At 40.4% G+C, this 20,112-nt stretch overlaps 1 protein-coding gene across 27 annotated transcripts in view; it reads left to right on the forward strand.

Annotated features, from left to right (window-relative positions):
* RYR3 (ryanodine receptor 3) overlaps positions 1–20,112 on the forward strand; it is a 514,330-nt gene that overhangs the window by 141,904 nt on the left and 352,314 nt on the right. For all 27 annotated transcript variants that reach the window (XR_005216490.1, XM_037834372.1, XM_037834393.1 and 24 more), the window contains exon 2: positions 13,490–13,609. Coding sequence is in view for 26 of the 27 variants with exons in the window: in XM_037834372.1 (XP_037690300.1) it covers positions 13,490–13,609 (120 nt within the window). In the remaining variant the exon portion in view is untranslated. The remainder of the gene's footprint in view (positions 1–13,489; positions 13,610–20,112) is intronic.

The following is a 20,112-nucleotide window of genomic DNA, read 5'->3' on the forward strand; positions in this document are numbered from 1 at the left end:
TATTGGTTTCTCCCGGTGATTCAATTAAAGCTGATGGATCATCTTCCTAGTTCCTATATCTCGAGAAGAAGTCCTATGAGAAAATATCATAAAGTCCTAGGGAAAATGAGAAAAAAGGAATCAGGCTCTGTTCCAAATAAACACACCAAATGAGGGATCCGCAAATGATAGGCTTTGGTGATTGGAGGTTCTGAGGTCAGTAGTGGCTGTTCCAGTTGGCTAATGCAAAACACCAGAAATGGATTGGCTTTTATAAAGGGGGTTTATTTGGTTACAAAGTAACAGTACTAAGGCCATAAAAGTGTCCAAACTAAGGCATCAACAACAGGATACCTTCACTGAACAATGGCCAATGGCATCTGGAACACCTCTGTCAGCTGGGAAGGCAAGTGGCTGGTGTCTGCTGGTCCTTTGTTCCTGGGTTGTGTTTCAGAATGGCATTCTCCAAAATGCTCTCAGCTGCCCTTGGGATGTTTTGTCCTCTCTTAGCTTCTCTGGAGCAAACTCTGGGCTAGTGTCTCCAAATGTCCTTCTGTCCACAACTCCAAGCATCTCTAAGCATCTCTAAGTGTCAGCAAGCATCTGGAACTGGATGGTTGGTTTAAAGGACTCCAGTAAACAAATCAAGACCCACCCTGAATGGGCAGGGCCAAATCTCCAAGGAAATATTCAATCAAGAGGTTACACCCCCATCAAAATGATTCATCAATCTGCCCCTTCAAGATTGCATTAAAGAATATGGCTTTTCTAGGGGACATAATATATACAAAGCGGCACAGAGGGCTTCCTAGGTGGCAGCGACCTGTTTTCCTGCCCGTGCATTCTACCTGGGAATTGATAGGGCTTATGTTGGTCAAGATGCATGGAGGCTTGGATGCTTAACCTGAAGCACCAAGACCTTGGGGGCCACAGTCTTCATGCTGGGATGGGTAAAGAAGTAGTAGATACCTTCCACCAAATGAACCACACAGGCTTGGACAATGGGCAACTCTGCAGCAATGGTGAGCAACTGAAGACCAGCTGCCTTTCTCCAAATTTTATGGACTACATTAATCTCTTGGATTATTAAAATAGCCCTGGAAGTGGGGAACTTCCCTGAATATGACTGAGATTGAGATTATTGCAAGTAAGGATTCAGAAACAGACTTCACTATGTTTATTAAAGAAGGCAATGTGGTATTTCTTTCATCTGAGGGGTGTGGGAAAATTCTAGCCTGTAACAAAAGGAATCAAGCAGTCAGGCTTTAAAAAAAAATGAATAACCCCATCTTATATGCTTTCACTTTTATTGGGTTTTTATTAGAATTTTGTTTTCACCAAAAACTCAGAGGACTTTTGCTGCAGGAGAACACGTGCATTTTCTTTAGGTAGGTTGTAGGTCATTGCTTCAGAGTTTTTTTATGGCAGGGCTTGGGGACAGCAGTGTGCCTGCTCAATGGGGAAAGTGGGGGTACAGGAGGAAGAGTGATGGAGAGAATGGCCCTGGGGCTTGAAGCTGTATTTTCACTTGACATAAGATTGAGAAACTGTGAATTATTCATATTTTATTCAAGAAAAGGGAAGCTGCCTGTTCAAGTAAAGCATTCCAGCTGTACACATACTCCCACCCAAATAAGGTGAGAAAGTGAGAGCATCATTGCTAAGTGGAAGTGGTGAGAGTCAATTATGCAAGCTTCTGAAATGCCTTCTTCACAGAGGAGTCTTGGTATAGTGGGAGAGGCTTGGGTTTTGGAGTCACAGAGAACTGGCTTTAAATTGCCACTTACTAGCTTTAACTCAGTTTTAGGTCCACAGGATCTAGCAGTGCATAGCATATAAGATGCACTCAATAAATACTTAGTGCATTAATGAATAATGAATGAACAAAAGAAATAGCCACCTGACTCTGGACAGGCACTTAGCATTTCTGAGCCTAAGCCTGTTGAATGGGCATAATGATAACTCTGGGGTAAAGTGCTTAACCCAGACCCTGTTGCAAGGTGGGATCTCATTAAATTCTACTTGCCTGCTGACCCTTCTGTTATCATAAAAGCATCACTGTATTAAAATCTTCAAGGAGGGGAAATTGCCACAGAGCAGCCACCAACTTTGAACCCCAGACCAAGGTCTGGGAACCAACCACTGAGTCCTGTTGAAAGAGGATGAGTTATAGAGAATTCTTGGCAGCAGAAAAAAAGCTTTGCTTTGGTCTCCTGGGTCCTCTGACTCTTGGTGGGGGGCATCTTTCAGTTCCAGGCAGTGCCTGGTTTTGATCCCAGACCTTTGGATACTCTTGGTCTATAATAGTTTATTTACATTTGACCCACCATTCTGATTCTCTATCTACTTCTCCTAACCTTTTTTTTTTTTTCCCAACAAACATTTGTGACATGTTTGCTATATGGTAGTTATGGTGGATACAAAAGAAACAAGATGGAGATGAGCGGGATGCAATCCTTGCCTCCTAAGCAGAAAAGTTCTGGAGAGATGGGAGAGAGACAAGAAATCCAATAGTTACACTGTAAAGGGGTAAGTTCTCCAATAGAGACATGTTCATACAGGAGCTCAGCCTGGGCAGAAAAGTTGTCAGGGAGAGAAGTAGCTCAAACATCCTTGTGTTCTTATCTCTGTCTTACTAAGATACTTCTGGTCCTGAATGATATCATCATCTCTGTCAACCTCTGTTACACAAAGTCTGAGCCAAAGTATGAGGTACTCATTCACTTAGAATATGAGTTACAGAAAGGTGAGTGCCCTGCCTGCCTTATTCACCACTATATCCCAGTCCATAAGATAGGGTCTAGGACATAAGTAGGAGAGCAAATATTTCTTGAAAGAATGTATGCCTTAGTTCTGAATGGAGCTGGAAAACATGGATGATTACTTTAGCAACTAGTTCTGGACAGGATCATTCATAGGACTTTATATACCATTAAATAATAAAAAATTTTTTTTTTTTTTTTTTTTTTTTAGTTTTAAGTGACCTGTTTTCAAAAACTTACCCATCCAAATGTCAGCCATGAATTTCATTAAAATCCACTAACTTTATCAAGCATCTTTTTTGAAATGGCACAGTGTTCCCTAGCTATTATATTGTGTATGGAAATTGCTAGGTGCTTTGTTCTTGCTTTCAGACTTTACAACATCTTTCAGTAAATTGGAGTGATTATGCATACACACAGAGTATTAAGTGTGTGTCCTACATGTTGGGTATGTTAGGTTTGTTTATTTATTTATTTTTTAACAAATCTTAACTTGGAAAATTCCAGAAGTTACCTTGTGAGGCACTGCCTTATGCAAGTAGAAAGAATCTCAATAACTTGGTTTATTTCTTAGAAACAAAACTGGGTGGTACTGCGGCCCACTCCCCTGAGCATAGGTATTGCTAGAAGTAAAAGATCTGGCTAAAAGTGGGTAGGCTGCCACAAGTGAATTGTATGGCCCAAACAACACATTATGCCCCAACTTGGAAGCAGAGGAAACTGGAGTAAAAGTAAGGAATAGGTCTAATAAAATGCAAACTCAGGGATCATTGCACAATTAGCCAAGGTCTCTCAGTAGTGCCGTGGGAAAATAGGATGTGCCTCTGTGTCTCTGGGGTCCCAGAGCTTAGAATGCACCAAGATGGAGACACTGCCACAAACAAATTCAACAGCACTTACTATGTGAACTTGGAAAGTTGAAGCGTGTTGGTCAAATACCCTTTTTAAAGTAGATTCAGGGCAATGTTAGATCCAGAGACATAAATTTCCCCACCATAAATTTGTACTTGACCCTTGCTACTTCTGATGTTAGACAATGAACACAGTGATTTCCTTTAGTGTTCTGGCTTATTGTCCCTCCATTGTTCTCCTCGGCTAATGTGTCTAAAGTATCTGTGTGTGGTCACTCACCCTGGTGTGTTCTGATTGGGTGGTAGAGCAGTACTCAAATATCAATGCTACAAAGTATTTTATAGAAAACCCTCCTGTGGGGGTCTGAAATTCCCTTTGGTACCAACAAGATCATTATTCCTACATCCTGCAAGAATAGAAACCCTTAATAAATTGATGACCATTATTCCCAGGAAGGTACGTCATAGGTCGTTACATTCTTCCATGTTGAGTAGTGGCACATTTTGTCCAAGGGAGGATTAATTGCATAGGTAAACCTGTGTGTTTCCCTAATTAACTCAAGGAAAGGCTTTCCCCTTCACCCTGACCCCTGTGGATTCCAAAGGGACTAAGCCATGAGGGGCGCTGAGTAGATTTTATAATCAGCCTCCAAACTCTGCCTTCTCAGTGCTGTGAAAAGTTGAAGGGAGCAGAACTTTCCTTCTGGTTGCTGGGGCAAAAAGGGCCCCGGAGGTTTGTGGATGCCCCCTTTGTTTGTCAGTCCCTAACATAAGCAAACTATTCCAACTGAGACCAAGGACTGTTTGAACACTTCCAGCAGGGGAATAAAAGTGTAATGAGTACCTGAGTTTTTGTGGGCAAGATATTTAACAGGAACTAAAATAACTAGCTTTTCTTTCAGTGACTATTTGAGTGTCTGCGCTCCATCACGAACTGTAGAAGGCATTGGAGATACAGTGGTGAACAAAACAATATCCATCAAAGTTACATTCTAATGGGGGCAGAGAGATAAGAAAGAAAAATGTACTATTAGGTGGTAAGTGCTAGTTGGGAAAGAAGATAGATTAAGCAAGATGGGGAGTGCAGGATGGGAATGTGATTGTTCCTTTATTTTGGGTAACCTTTCTGATAAGGTGATACTTGAGCAGAAACCTAAAGAAAGGGAGGGAGGGAGCCATGCAGTTATCTGGTCAAGAGCATTCTGGGCAGAGGAAACAGAAAAGTGCAGAGGGCTTGTGACAGGATCATGCTTCAAAAATCTGAGCCCCCCGCCCCCACCCCCACCCCGAGAAGGAGGCCAGTGTAGCTAGAAGTAAGTAAGCAAAAGGAGAGAGATTGTAGGAAGGTAGATATATATTTTAGGTCCTCATAGGCCCCAGTAAGAATTCTGTTTTTTTTCTCGAGTACACTGGAAAATGTACAATGGAAAGCCATTGAAGAGTTTTGAGTATGGAATGACATGATCTCAGGCTTTAAAAGACTCTCTGGCTACTGTGTAGAGAAGAGACCTAGAGTGGGAAACAAATTAGGAAGCGATAGCAACCATTGCACCAAGAGGTGATGGCTTGAGCTAGGTGGTGGCACAGAAGAGAATGTAAGGTGTTCCAATGGGTGTTTTTGATTTGAAGGTAGAATAGGTAGGATTTGTGGATGGTGTGGATGTGAGGTGAAAGAAAGAAAGGATTCAATATGACTCCAAGATTCTTTTTTCCCTGAGCAACCTGAAGAATGTAGTTGCCACATCCTGAGATAGAGAAGATTATAGGAGAGAATGCTGGGGTGTCAGATTTGGTACAAAGTCTACTTGACATGCCTATCGGATATCCAGATGGAGATGTTGAATAGGGAGTTAGATAGTCTGGGGTTCAGAGGAGAGTTTTTAGCTAGTAGTACAAATTTGGAAATCATTAATGTACACATGATTTTTAAAGCCATGAGACAAATGAGGTCACCAATGGGGGGAGAGTGCAGGTAAAGGAGAGACTCTGAGGAACATTCCTAGAGCACCACTCCATCATTAGAGAGGGGGGAGATGAGGAGAAGCTAGCCAGGGGAACTAAGAAGGGACTGCTAGGGAAGCAGGAAGAAAAAGAGAAAGTGTATCCAACAAGCCAAATGTGAAATCTGTTTTCAAGAAGAAGGAGTGATAAACTGACAACCTTGTCTCTTGGTACCCTGAAATTTCCGTTTTATTGCAGTTGCAACAATCAACAAGTAGTATGAAACAGATGGAAGCCATCCATAAAATTTGGCAGATTCTAAAACAATAAGAAGTACCCAAGGGGTAATCAAACTAAAACCAAAACAAACAACCACAAAACCCAAGACATGTCCCTAGAGATGCAGTAAATCCATCAGCCTGTGAGAGTTGGATTTTGAGCTGGTTACCCTCTTCCCTCAGTCTGTTGGCTTTAGTTTCATAATTTGTAAAATGAGATCAAGTATATCTGAATGTCTCATTGGATCATTGTCAAAGCAAACAGGGTATCATCAGTCAATTTATAAAATTCCAACCATTTCCATGTTGGTATCCCAGGCTGAAGGGTCATTATCATAGAATTTTATGCATAAGCATTTTTGCTAAAATGATTAGTTGTTTTCAGAATATATAACTCCTTCTTTAAGTTCACAAATATTTGTGCTTTTTTTCTCAATATAAGACACTATGCTAGGAACTGAGTATTTACAGGTAACTTAGAGGCTCCTGCCCCCAAGGAGCTTAACATCTCAGGGAAGAAATAGTCAAAATGATAGCTATTTATAGCATACAGGTAGATGGCCAGTGCCATTAATCCTTATGAAATAATTTGTGGATAATCTTGCCATTCCAAAAGCCCATTTAATTTTTGTTTAAGAGATGTTTGGGGGTAAATCCTTAAAAGGAGCTCTGACCCATGTCTTTGCATGTATTTAGCAGGTAGCTCTAACTTTATCAGTTCCCTAAAATAGTGCCTGATGTTCAAGCTGACTGGATAGGACACAGCTTCCTTTTTAAAGCAATAAACGAATATAGATTTTCCTCTGCAATAAGATCTGCACTTAAGTGTAGACCATGAGATCTGCTGGACTGCACTCTGTCCCACGCGTTCCGTGCTCACGAGCTTCGTGGTACCAGTGATCTGCAGGTCTAACTATAGGGCTGTCATCAGCTGCCTAATGATCTACCTTAAATAGGGCTGTCAGACATTTTGTTTTGTCCCAAAGAGTTCTTTCCAGATGACCCAGAGAGAATAAGGAGAGCCAAGGTGCCCCCAGCCATCAACTCAGGGATGGCAAACTTGACACTTTATCGTTCCAGCCCTTGGGCCGTGAGCCAGGGTATAAGAAAGAAGCAGTAGGTAGAAGAGGCACGTCCCATTCATTTTCAAGTTCAACATTCTTTAACCAGAGGATTATAGAAAGAACTTAATTTTGTCAGTGGCGACCTGTGAAAATGTGAAATCTAAGCAAAGAGATCTGAAGGCTGCCTATCCTTGTTCAGGGACAATCACTCAGCACCACCGCAAGCTGAATCTTTGACAGGAATAGCTGGCAAGTGTGACCCTCATAGCTTGGAGGGATACTGACATATGAGATATCTTGGATTTTAATCATTTTTTCCCTCTGCTGCAAATTTTGGGCTCATATTCATGCCTTCCAGTGTTATTGTCATCGGGTATAGAGAAATCTGGTTTGTTTTTTGTTTTGCTTTTATAGCCCTCTGGCTGTTCTCTCTGGCATTGTGCTCTCTGATTTGGTTACTCGTCAATGTTGTTTGACCATGTGAGAGGGCTGGGAAATTTCTATTTTTATCGGCACCATCATCACGAGCCTTAGAGTCAGGCAGACATGAGTTCAAACCTATTGCTAAGGTCACTGTCTTGGGGCAAGGGAGCCAGTATGGCACCATGGTGAAGAGGACTAGCTCCTGACGCAAGAAGTCCTAAAAGTTTCAAGGTCTGGCTCTATTCATGGCAAGCTGTGCGGCATTAGGAGAGTTACTTAACCTCTCTGTGCCCAACCTCTTCATCTCTAAAATAGAGATGCTATTAGCATCTACCTTCTAGGGTGGTTGTAAGGATTAAACTGAGATACTGTATCACATTGTGGCATATAAGGACTGTTCATGTGATAGTCGATATTTGCTGTTGCCCAACTCCTCTGAGCTTTGGTTTTCTCATTCTTAAGGCAGTTGGCTTGTGCAGATTAAAATAAATAATCTAGGGGAAAATCTTAGCCTGGCATCTGGTATAGAAGTACTGAATGAATAGTTGAGTTTATCAATAATAATAATTAAGAAACAGAAATTTAAAATTTTGCAGATAAACCCAAACCTCGTTATTTTTTCCATTACTTTTTAATGTCAACACCTCTTCCCCATACATTAGATTATTCATTTCTTAACTCATCGGTAAAAAAATGACCCTTTCTACAATAACTACAGTTACATGATTGAGAGTAGGGGGAATCTCTTCTTCTACTCCAATAGCATATCCCAATGAAGCAACAAGTTTTTATCAAGCACATTGTGTCCCCAGCTTGGATGGAGAAGCAGAAGTTTCTTCCCTAACAGAATGTATCTTTGAGGTTACAAAGTTAAAAAAACACCCATTCAATGCATTATATTTGGGTGCATGACATGTATATGGCACCATGCTAGTGTCATGATAGGTGTAAACGTGAATCAAATATGAATCTTGCCTTCTAGGGGCACCGAGTCAGCTGAGAGCATGGATGACACTTTCCGAATTGGATACCTGACTCTATCCCTTAGGCTGGTTATTTGGGTCCTCTATATGTGGTTTTTCTCATTTGTAAAATTGAGATAATAGTACCTACATTATAATGTTGTGAAGCTTAAATGAGTTATTGTGTGTAAAGCACAGTGCCTGATACATCGTCAGGGGACGGTAAATATCAGCCATTTAAAGTATTTAATATAGTTGGGTTAAGACATGCATGTAAATAAATATAAGGCAAGTATGTATGGTGATATTGCTATGTAAGTTTAGAGAGAGGAGAGATACTTGGGCTCCATAGAAAAATGGAGTAGTTGAGCTAAGTTGGGAGGATAAGTAAGATATGAATGTGGAAAAATAGGGCAAATCAGCCAGCTTTGTTATCGGAGACAACATGAATAAGGACGTGGAGGTAGAGGAGTCCCAGGAGCTCTACAGAAAGAAACTGGGAAAATAGGTTGGGAATGTGGAGGTCTTCAAATGCTAATTCAAGAAGCCTGTGCCTAGTTTTATGGACAGTGAGAGCCACTGAGGATTTCTCAGCAGGAAAATGATAAGGTGAGAGCTATATGTCTGCTAATAGACCAGAGGAAATATGTTCTGGGTATTGCAATAGCCTTGTCTAGGTCTCTAGACCCCCAGTCATTCCTTCTTCTGACCCATTTGCTATAGAAGAGGAGAGAGGGAGGACTCAGATATGAGATAATGAAGTTGGAGTTGCCATTCACAAATGTGGGGAACATAGAAGGATGAGTAGATTGAAAAGGAAGCCTTGTAGTGTATCAGGGACATTTTGGTTTGGGGTATTGGTAAGTCCACAGATAAAGTTAGGAATAGGTAGAAATTTTGGAAGCTGAGAGTGTCACCAGGTAGGAGATTAAAATTTGCATTTTACTTTAATTTCCATTCCTGTATTTAGGGGTGTTAAGAGAAAGAGAAGATAGGAAGGATCCATCAGAAAGATGGGAAAACTAGAGAACACAGAGCTGAATATGGAAATGGAAAGGTTTCAAGAAAGAACATTTTATGGAGACTTGGCATTATTTAATTGGGAGACAGTAAAGGAGTAGGAATGAATGGTGAGTTAAGGCTAGAATTGGAGGGTAGAACTCAGCTTTGGGGTATTTAAAAACCAGGCAGAGATATTTTGACTTTTTTGGTAAAAAGCAACCTTAAAGATACTTTTTCTTGGGGATTTGAGAGATTTACATCCTTTACCTGAGCTCCTTAAGGACAGAGGCTGGATCTAAAAGGTGTTATAATTTCCCCTGCCGTTATTGATTATTGTGCCCTCTGATGTCTTCTCTTTATTTTGCCTCTCTTTCTCTTGAAGATGGGAGGTATGGTTATTTGATATTGAGTTGAATATGCTTTATGTCCTACAAAAAAAGGAAAATTTTAAGGTCACATTCCAGTGAAATCTGAACTGACACAAGCTGCAAATAGATAAACAGGAGACCATAAATTTCTAGGAGCACAGACTCCCACAGTTGAATTATTTTTTCTTTGAAAAAATTAACCTTTCTCCTTCCTGGAGTAGATGAAATAATGAAGGTGGGGGCGCCCTCTAGGAACTAGAAGTCTTGATGAAGTAGAGCAAGTATTGTGGAAGTAAGAGAATGAAAAAGTAAGAAGGAGAGATTAGGTTCATTGAGTAGATAGAGTAAGTATGTATTTTATAAATAGAACCATTCTAGGTTATGTCAAGGAATGTTCATCAAAATGTGTTACTAAAACAGTGGAAATAATTGGGTCAAGGTGTTCATTTTTAATAGATCATACACACAAACCTTGAAGTTACTCCAGATGATGGCTGACGTGGAGTGGAGAAAGGCAGTTAGTTGGCCTTTTAGCCCTCACCTCTATTTATTACACCATGAATGGGATTTTTCTTATAAAACTTGTGTATCCCAGAGCATGCTAACAGAATGCTTTGTCATTGGAAGGTAGTCAATAAATGTTTGTTGAATTAGTACAAATTTTTAAATCAGATTTTCTGATTAAGAGTCAGATAAATGGTGGGAGAACTAAGTAGGATGTTGGTTGATTGCCAAAGAAGATGTGGAGCTTGGCTGTTACATACCTCAAAATAGAAGAGTGTTTGCACATAAGCAGAAGAGGAATATTCTGAATTTGGCAGTGGAGGATGTTAAGAGAATGCTAGCTTCTGGGGAAAGGAGATAAAAGGTGTGCAAGAATTTGGAACTTCCAATTGTGGGGATTCTTGAAAAGTGGTATCCTTAGGCAATGCCCAGGTTTGATTTAACATAAAGGGGGTGTATTAGTTAGGGTTCTCTAGAGAAAGAGAATCAACAAGAGATATCTATGAATTTAAGATTTTATGAAACTGTCTCACGCAGCTGTGGGTATACACGAGTCCAAATTCTGTAGGGTAGGCAGCAAACTGGCAACTCCAATGAAGGTGTTCAGTGAACTCTTCAGGAAACACTTTGCTGGCTAGCCAAAGAAGTGAAGGTCCTCTATCTGTCTCACTTAAAAAGTCTTCAACTGATTGGATTAAATCCAGCTGATTGAATTCTCTCATTGTGGAAGACACGCCCTTCATTGAGGTAATCAGTCACAGCTGCAGCCAACTGATTAATGATTTAATAAACCAGCCTTCTGGTTTATTGACACCTGGACACCATCACCTGGCCAAGTTGACACATGAGCCTAACCATCATGGGGGTAAGGAAGAGTGAAAGAATAAGTCTGAGGGCAAACTTGCAGAGCAATGTAGTAATGAGTAAACTAGGGATGGCTGGCAGCTAGAGGGACTTGTGTTCTTGTTTTACTATAGAGTGAGAGAATTAATGAGAGATTGGTTGAATTAACTCATCTCATCTTTCCAAATGGAACTTTGATAGATAGATTTCAGTGTCAAGCACACGAGGGCTCCAGATGTCTGTCCATTCAAGGTTTGTGGAGATAATAGCTATTGTCTGGAGCTAAGACAGGTACAGGCTGTCAAGGCCAGTTGTGTCTGCAGCCAGATCAGCACTGAGCATATGGTTACAGACAGAATGTGGAAAGAAATGAAACATGTTTGGAGAGGAGTAAATGTAGCCAGAGTCCCACACCCATCTGTGTATTACTGGGAGTGCCAAACTAGGGAAGTGCTGTTTCAGAGTTGCTATTCAGCAAATATTATTGAATTGAGGCAGGTTAGTTTATTGCATTAGTTGATTGGCAGCATTGATTAGGAGGATGTGAATATTAGGATAGGTAATTTCAGAAAACAGAGGGACCCTAAGGCAGCTAGTGCAAGGGCAAGTCAAGGTGGTTTGGGCACTTTGGAGTGGAAAGAGAATGGAAAAGGACTTCATGGAAAGACACCCTCAGAGGCACTCACTGAAGGAAAACGTCATCAACTTTCACAGGTTTGTGAAAAATCTGGTCCATAATCGGACTCCTTTGGTGGGAGTTATTTAAATATTTCTCAATGTAGGAAGGGGGTGTTCCTGGCAGTTTGGAAAGAAAAATTCTGTGCTTTGAGGACTGCTTCTCGCCTTATAGGACATTTAGCTTCCATGGACTCTGCTTCCAAATGCTCGTAGCACCCCTTAGTCATTTTGAGAACTGAGATTGCTCCCGTACTGGCAGTGAATGCCCTTTAGGAGGACCATATCGCCTGGGTTGACATAGGATCTAGGAGGAAACTCCACCTGGGGAAAATTTTCACTCTCTTCTGAGATTTCATTAAACACACATTTTGAAAGCAGTGATGCTTTGGGATTTTCTTTGTCTCGATTAAACACAGACCATGAGTTATGAGTTCACTATAAGCAGAGGCTCCTGAATTTATGGGTACTCAATTAGATTTGATGAACAGTGACATTTCAAAGTTTGTAAAACTGTGGCGCTATGTTTTTTTTTTTCCTCAATCTTCCTTTTCTGCATCAGTGATTTGTGGCTTTTTGCATTTTTCTGTAGCCCTTTAGCTGTCTCTGGGCACCACCAGGTAGATGTCTGTGGTGGTCTGTTATCAGCGAATCTCTTCACTCTCCCACCAGGTGGTAGGATTTTCATTTTTCTATTTGGCTAGGCACATGACAGATACAGTTTAAGGAAAATCGTTTGTATTGAATCTGCCTTTCCAACACTCCAGGGCATACATTAACATTCAGGGGTCGTGAGTAAAGCAGAGGAACAGGGTTGCTACTGCTAAGGTGGAATCACCGACCAGGTCTCTGTGTTTCCTCCTTTAACTTGACCACACCTGTAAAGCTTTTTGATATTTTGCAACCGAAGTCCAGCGGTGGTAGATAGGCAGCGTGGACTGACAGACTAGAGGAGCAAGAATGGAGGGATTGGTAAGGAAAACGCTTTCCCCTCTCTGCTTCAGGGAGGGTTGGGTGAAAGGTGAGCATATTACTGTAAATAGTGGTCTGCCTGTTTTCCAGAACCTGCAATAAGAGGAATGCTGTTAAATTCTCTGGAATTATAGGAAGGCTGATTTTGAGAATGATGCGCAGGAGAGAGGTCCCTTCTCTAGAAATTCATAGTATCTATTTTACTTGACCTTCAAGTCCTCCTTCAGATCTGAATCTTCAAGGCTTCTTTCAACCTTCCTTTCACGTGTATCTAAAACTCATCTCTTGTTACCCTTCACATCTTTTTTCTGTCATCTCTGGAAAATAGGTATGTTACCCACTATATACACCCCCACCCCCGTAAAACAATCTGTCTATTGCCTCCTCCGCAGCCTGATGCATACTTGCCTTCCACAAATCCCACCTCACTCTTGTCTCTTCTCTGGTTTCTCTTCCCCTCAATCACATATGGTTTTATTCTGTGTTTGGAGAGATTGCTAAGATTTAATTTTGAATGTCTTCAACTACTGAAATTATTTGCTCACCTAGATTGTGTACCTCGTATACATCTCAGAAGTGAGGCCGATGCTATATATGTATGCAGTATGTTCATTCCATGTACTTACCCCCACTCACAGCACCCCGGAACTGAGAAGAGTCCCTACGCATTGTAGGTGCTCAGCTATGCCATGTAAATACAGGAAGAAAAGTAAAAAAATATTCTCCTCTAATATTTAAGAGCATGTGCCTCTCATTAGAGATTGCCAGCTTACCTGACTCAGGTACGAGGGGGCTTGGGGACCTGCATTAATCATGGGGAGGTAGTTCTTTACCACTGACAGTGGTTTCTCTGCTCTCCCGGCAGGAGGATGAAGTGGTCCTCCAGTGCATCGCGAATATTCACAAGGAGCAACGCAAGTTCTGCCTGGCAGCTGAGGGACTGGGGAATCGCCTGTGCTTCTTGGAACCAACCTCAGAAGCCAAGGTGAGATTGATGGCTTGCCTGCACCTTCCTGCCCTGGCTTTTTAAGCACATATTCAGGGGACAGAGCTGCTGGGAGATGGTGATGCTTGGGATGAGAACGAAATTTGAAAGGCTTTTTTAAATGGCGAGTGCAGCAGGTGTAAGACATAATTCTCTCCCAGTCTGGGAGACATTGAAGTAGGAACCCAGAGCAGTGTCAGTCTTCTCTGGTTCAACTTAATATCCAGACTCATGAAACTCTCATAGACTCATACAACTCTCCAAACTCATGAGACTCTCGTAAGTTCTTTCAGTTTTTGTTTCATTTATTTTTAAGCTCTGTTATTAAATGCATATACACATAGATTTTTTGTTTGTTTTCTTGAATTGATCCTTTTGTTATGAAATGTTCCTCTATATTCCTGGTATTGTAGTTTGATTGAAATCATTATAGCTATATGCTTTCTTACCCTTAATGTTTGCTTGGTGTATCTTTTTCCATCCTTTTATTTTCAACTTGTTTATATTTTTATATTTAAATTGTGTCCCTTATAAACAGCATATAGTTAGGTCCTGATCTCCCCCCCACCCCCACTGTAATTGGAATGTTTAGTCCTCTTATATTTACTATTATAATTGATACTATTGGGTTTTCATCTATCATCTTGCTATTTTGTTTTCTTTTTGTTCCCTCTGTTTTTTGTTCTTCTGTTTCTCTTTTTCTGCCTTCTTTTGGATAAATCAAGAATTTTCTTTTAATATTCCATCTTGTTTCCTATCAGCTTTTTAGCTATACCCCTTTGTATTGTTTTTCAGTAGTTCTTTTAGGAATTACAATATAAATTCTTAACTTATAAGTCTTCCTTGAGTTAATGTTATACCACTTTACTTAGATCTTTTGTGTATTGTTGTCATGTATTTTATTTCTACATGTTATAAGCTATGCAATACATTCTTATTTTTGTTTTAAATAGTTAATTGTCTTTTAAAGAAATCAAGAAAAAGAAAAACATTTTCCTTCATAGTACCCGCATATTTCTCATTTCTAGTGTTCTTCATTCTTTCCTCTAGATCCAGATTTCCATCTGGCAGCATTTTTCTTCAGTCTTTTGCAAGAAATCCTTTAGTATTTTTTATAGTGCAGATCTGCTGGAGATAAACCCTCCCAATATCTGTTTTGATGACACTGTCTTTTTGTCCCTATTTTTGAAGGCTGTTTTCTCTGGATATAGAATCCTGGTTTGTCATTTTTTGCTTTTCTTTCAGCATTTTAAAGTTGATGTTTTATTACCTTCTGGACTCCATTGTTTCTGATAAAAAGTTAGCTATCCTTCTTATCATTTCCCTGTATATAAGTCTTTTTTCCTCTGGAAGATTTTAAGATTTTTTTTTCTTCATCTCTGTCAGTAGTGTGAATGATGTGTTGGAGGGTATATTTCTTTGTATTTATACCACCTGGATCTTTGCTCAACTTCTTGGATCTCTTAGTGATTGTTTTATATCAAGTTTGGAAAATGTTTCCCATTATGTCTTCAAATATTTTTTCTGCCACATTGTTTCTCTACTTCTGGAACTCTAATTACTTGTCTGTTAGACAGCTTTATATTGTCCCACAGGTCCTGTGACTCTGTTCATTTTTTTATCAACTATTTTTCTCCCTGTGCTTCTATTTGAATACTTTATATTGACCTGTCTTCACATTTACTGATTCTTTTATTTAATGTCAATGTTCTATTGAGCCCCTCTAATTAATTTTTTATTTCAGATATTTTATTTTTCAATTCTAAAATTTCCATTAGTTTATTTGTGTGGCTTACATATTCTCTTGAAATTCTCTTTCTCTTCTCCCATTATATCCATCTTGTCCTGTAAATTCATTAGCTTATTTGTAAAAGTTATTTTAAAGTCCTTTGCTACTAATGCCAGTATCTGGATTGTCTGTGGATCTGAATCTAATGACTTACTTTTTCTTTATTATGAATCACATTTTCCTATTTCTTTGCTTATCTACTAATTTTGTTATTGTGTATTGGATATTATGGATGCTCTGTTGTAGTTTTTCTGTTTTCCGTTATCTTCTGAGGGTGTTGCATTTTGTTGTAGCTGACAGGAAAATTGCTGGTGACTCTCCTTGATCTCATGAGGCTTGATCTGTTTTAGTTTTGATCTCAGTTCTAGCATTTAGTCCTTAGTCTTGGGATGTGGTTCTTCGGAGTTTCAATGAAAAGCCTGAGGTGATCTCTAACCCCCTCTATTTAGCAAGATTTGCACACCAAAATCTGTCACTCCAGAAATGGATAGCTGTTGACATTTCTGCTCAGCCATTTAGCATCAGAGGTGTTGCTTTCCATTGGGTTTCTTAGAATGTTGACCTGCACCATTTATGATTCAGCCAAAAATCATAGGTGACTTTGTGTGCTGCTTTTGGCTTTTGTCATCTGTGGTATTTCCCTTCTTTTTAACAATCTCCACTTCAATTTCTAGCCATTTTGAGAGCCCCAGACTCAGACCCCTGGCTCCACAGCAGATTTTTATTTGGGGTTATCTTCCTTGGGCCCCAGGAACTGGGAAGTGCTCTCAGGGAAAAATGCGATTAAATGAGTTATCATCTAATTGGCTTCCCTTCTTTGAAGAGTCATATATCCTCCAGTTTATGTCTGCTTTAAGTTGCCCTCCAGTGCCTTCAAATTTTTATATCTATCCAGAATTTGTAATTGTTATAATTAGGAATGTTATTCTGATGTAAACTTTTCCTCCATTACCTGAACCAGAACCTCATCAGTGGCTGTTTGCTACTCTTTGGAGAAGTTGTGTTAAAAGAAAGTATATGGAATGGTAGCTGAAGAATAATCTAGGTTAAAAGAAGGAGTTTCCCATTAAGGACTCACAATTTGATATGCCGGACCTTCAATCTTGGGGCTTGTCCTTATGTGGCTTGTTACTGCAAAGGAGAGGCTAAGCCTACTTATAATTGTGCCTAAGAGTCTTCCCCAGGGAACCTCTTTTGTTGCTCAGATGTGGCCTCTCTCTCTAGCTAAGCCAACTCAGCAGGTAAACTCACTGCCCTCCCCCTTACGTGGGACCTACTCCCAGGGGTGTGAATCTCCCTGGCAAGGCAGGTTATTATTCCCGGGGATGGGCCTAGACCCAGCATCATGGGATTGAGAAGATCTTCTTGACCAAAAAGGGGAAGAGAAATGAAACAAAATGAAGTATCAGTGGCTAAGAGATTTCAAGTGGAGTCAAGGTCACTCTGGATGGCATTCTTTTGCACTATATAGATATCCCTTTTTAGGTTTTAGTGTTTGGGAATAGCCGGAAGGAAATACCTGAAATTGTCAAACTGCTATCCAGTAGCCTTGATTCTTGAAGATGTTATATAACTATGTAGCTTACATGGTGTGATGGTCTGATTGTGAAAACCTTGTGGCTCACACTCCCTCTATCCAGTGTTTGGATGGATGAGTAGAAAAATGGGGACAAAATCTAAATGAAAAATAGAGTGTGATTGGGAGGATGGAATGAGTTGCGTGTTCTTTTTTACTTTTATTTTTTATTCTTTTTTTTATTCTTATAAAGAAAAGGTTCAAAAATTGTGGTGCTGAATGCATAACTGTATGATGGTACTGTGAACAGTTGATTGTATACCATGGTTGATTGTATGGTATGTGAATATGTCTCAGTAAAACTGAATTTTTAAAAATACCTAAAAAAAAAAAAAAAAGGTATGTCCATGATGGAAGAGACACAAGCATGTTTCTAGGTAAAGAGGAAAGAGTCTCTAGAAAAGTAGTGATTGAGGGTGCACAAGAGAGAACACTAATAGATGGAATTATTAGTGATGGGATTAAATTGAGTACAGCTTTGGCAGATGCAAAAGAAGAGAGTGGAGGTGAGGGTACAGATTTTGAAGTAGCAAGGATAGAAGCCAGACCTGAACAGGGGTCTAATGTTGGAGTAGAACATGTGTTTTGGGAAATTGTTTAGGTTCCTCATTTGTACAAAAAGAAGAGGAATTAACTGAGACTAAGTTGAATTCAGGTCTGTGTAATGAAATTCACATGGTGGAGAAGTGATCAGGGTGGGAGGAATCAAATATGACTTTAGAGTTACAAGTTTTAGCTGCTTGTCAAAGGATATCATTTAGTGAAATAGAGAAGAAGAGAGAATTTAGTCCAGGGGATGAGTATGGATCTTATGGACTCAGTTTTGGGTGCATTGAATTAAAATGCTTGTCCTATATCTGAATGGAAATTTTGGCAGGCATTTAGTAGTATAGATCAGGAATTTAGAAGAAGTCGGGGGTAGAGAAAATATATAGCAGTTATTGGCTTAAAGAAAGTAAAACAAGCTGTGAGAGTGAGTGGAAAAATATGAATTATCAAGAGGAGAGAGTAAGACCTGGAAAAATTTCAATATTTAAAGAATGTGGGGAGCAAATGGAACATACCACAGAGAATGAGAAGGAGCATTCTGAGAGATCAGAGGGAAAACAGGCAGGTGTAGTGTCACAGAAGCCACAGAAACGAAGGGAAGAGTGTTGAGAAGGTACGTAGTCAATAATGTAGAATGCCACTTGGAGGTCACATGACAAGAGGACTGGAATGTGCCCATTAGATGTAGCGGTACCAAGGCCAGTGGTGTTCTTGGTGAGAGCTCTTTAACAGAGTGATAAGGGCAGAAACCAACTTAGAGTACATGAGAAATAAGAGAACAGTAAGAAAATAGAGACAACCAGTTCAGACACTTCTGAAAGAGAAAGAGTGATACCTGAAGAGAGTCTCAGGATGGAGGATTCTTGTCATAGGAGAGATTTAAGCATGGTTAAATGCAGATGGGAAGGTGCATGTAGAGAAGAAAAGGGAGAAGATACAGGAAAGCGAAAGGATAATTGAGCATGCAAAATTGCTGATAGGGTGGAAAAGGCTGGTGTTAGAACACAGATGAGGAGTTGGCCTTCAAATAAAGGAGGAACTCAAATTTCATTGAGTAGGAAGAAAGAAGGAAAGTATAGAGGTAGAGCTATAGATTCTATACAGAAAGTTTGGAGGGTGAGCTACTTAGAGAAGAGTGGTAGGGTTGTGGAGTAGTGGGAGAGCCAGTTGAGGTTGGTGACTGTGAATTTTTAGTGCTACTAATTTTCTAGATTGTGTCATTTGATACAGCAGGCCTCAGCAGTCCAGGAATGAAGAAAAATTCATCCAGGGTTCAAAATGTTGCCAGGCAAGTGTGATGAAACCACAAAGGGGAAAGGCAGTTTAGGAAGCTGGCAAGAGTGATTCCAAGGATGGCCCATAGAGTCTTGGAATTTAAGCTGAATGCAGAGGGAGATAAAGATAAGAGAGGACTGATAGTGAAAACATATACAGTATACAAATAGTAGTGAGAGTAATTGAGTGGTAAGCAAGCAAGCTGGAAGATGATTGAATGGTTAGAGAGGGGCGTCTCAATCAGGATTTCAGGGTTCAGCAGTTTGGGCTGAAGACAAGGCCAAGGTGCATGACCATGAAAGAGAGAGTAGTTGAAGTGGAGTGTAGGAGATCCTTGATAACGAGGAAGCAAAATAACTGATGGGGCACAATATGAGATGGGTTATTCATATGAACGTTCAAATCACCAGGGGCGATTATGAAGAACGGCCAGAGATTCAGTGAAGGAAGGGAATGTCAAGGAAGTGCATAGACTGCAAAGAGGAGGGGGTGGTATATGAGGCTTAAAGGAGAAGGGGTTAATGCCTGGGCATGAGAAGGACACAGAACCCACCTCCTAAGCCCGAAGTACTTGAGGAATGAGAGAGTGTACGTCCTATTCTAGAGAGGTCCTGAAGGGAAACTGGGTCCTTTGGGAAGAGGCAAGTTTAGTGGCTAGCAGTGGGAGGTGGTGTCAGGAAGAAGGGAGGGGAATGAGTGATGGAGTGTATTGGTTACAGAGTAGGTGTTCTATCAGCTTTGGAAGGCAAGAGGAGCTGGAGCAGGGCAGGGCCTTAAATAGAAGAGAATGCAGATGAGGAAAAATGATACAGCAGAGGATTTACACTGTAAGTGTTGTCTAAAGTAAACAAGGGTACAAACCTTTGTGGGTTTAGTCCTGCAGTCTTCTGGAGGTTGGTGGGTATGCAGTGGTCTCACAGAGTTCAGCTGCACCGAAAAGGGAGGCTGAGAGGTTAATCTGTAAGACCAGACATTCTTTGTCTCTTTGTTGTCAGAGTGCCTGGCAGTGGTGGGTAGCTGTTTGCAAGTCCAAGCCTTGCTGTCCACCACATGGGGATAATCAGAGGTGGCTGCAGTATTTGGTGTGGTCTTGCATGCATGAGTGGACTGGCCCCATGGTTTGGTCCCAGGGGGCCAATGTAGGTACTCTCCATTGAGCAACTCTTCTTCATGGGCCTATTGGGCCTGAGACTATTATTGTCATTTGCAGACAGGACAAAAGACTCATTTTCATATTGTTATTTATGTGAATTCATCAAGTCTGAGGGTTGGGATACAATCCTAACTATGTTCAGATCCCAAAAAACCCGGCTC

The sequence above is a fragment of the Choloepus didactylus genome, chromosome 4 (genome assembly GCF_015220235.1).
Source record: "Choloepus didactylus isolate mChoDid1 chromosome 4, mChoDid1.pri, whole genome shotgun sequence".
NCBI classification, from domain to species: Eukaryota; Metazoa; Chordata; class Mammalia; order Pilosa; family Megalonychidae; genus Choloepus; species Choloepus didactylus.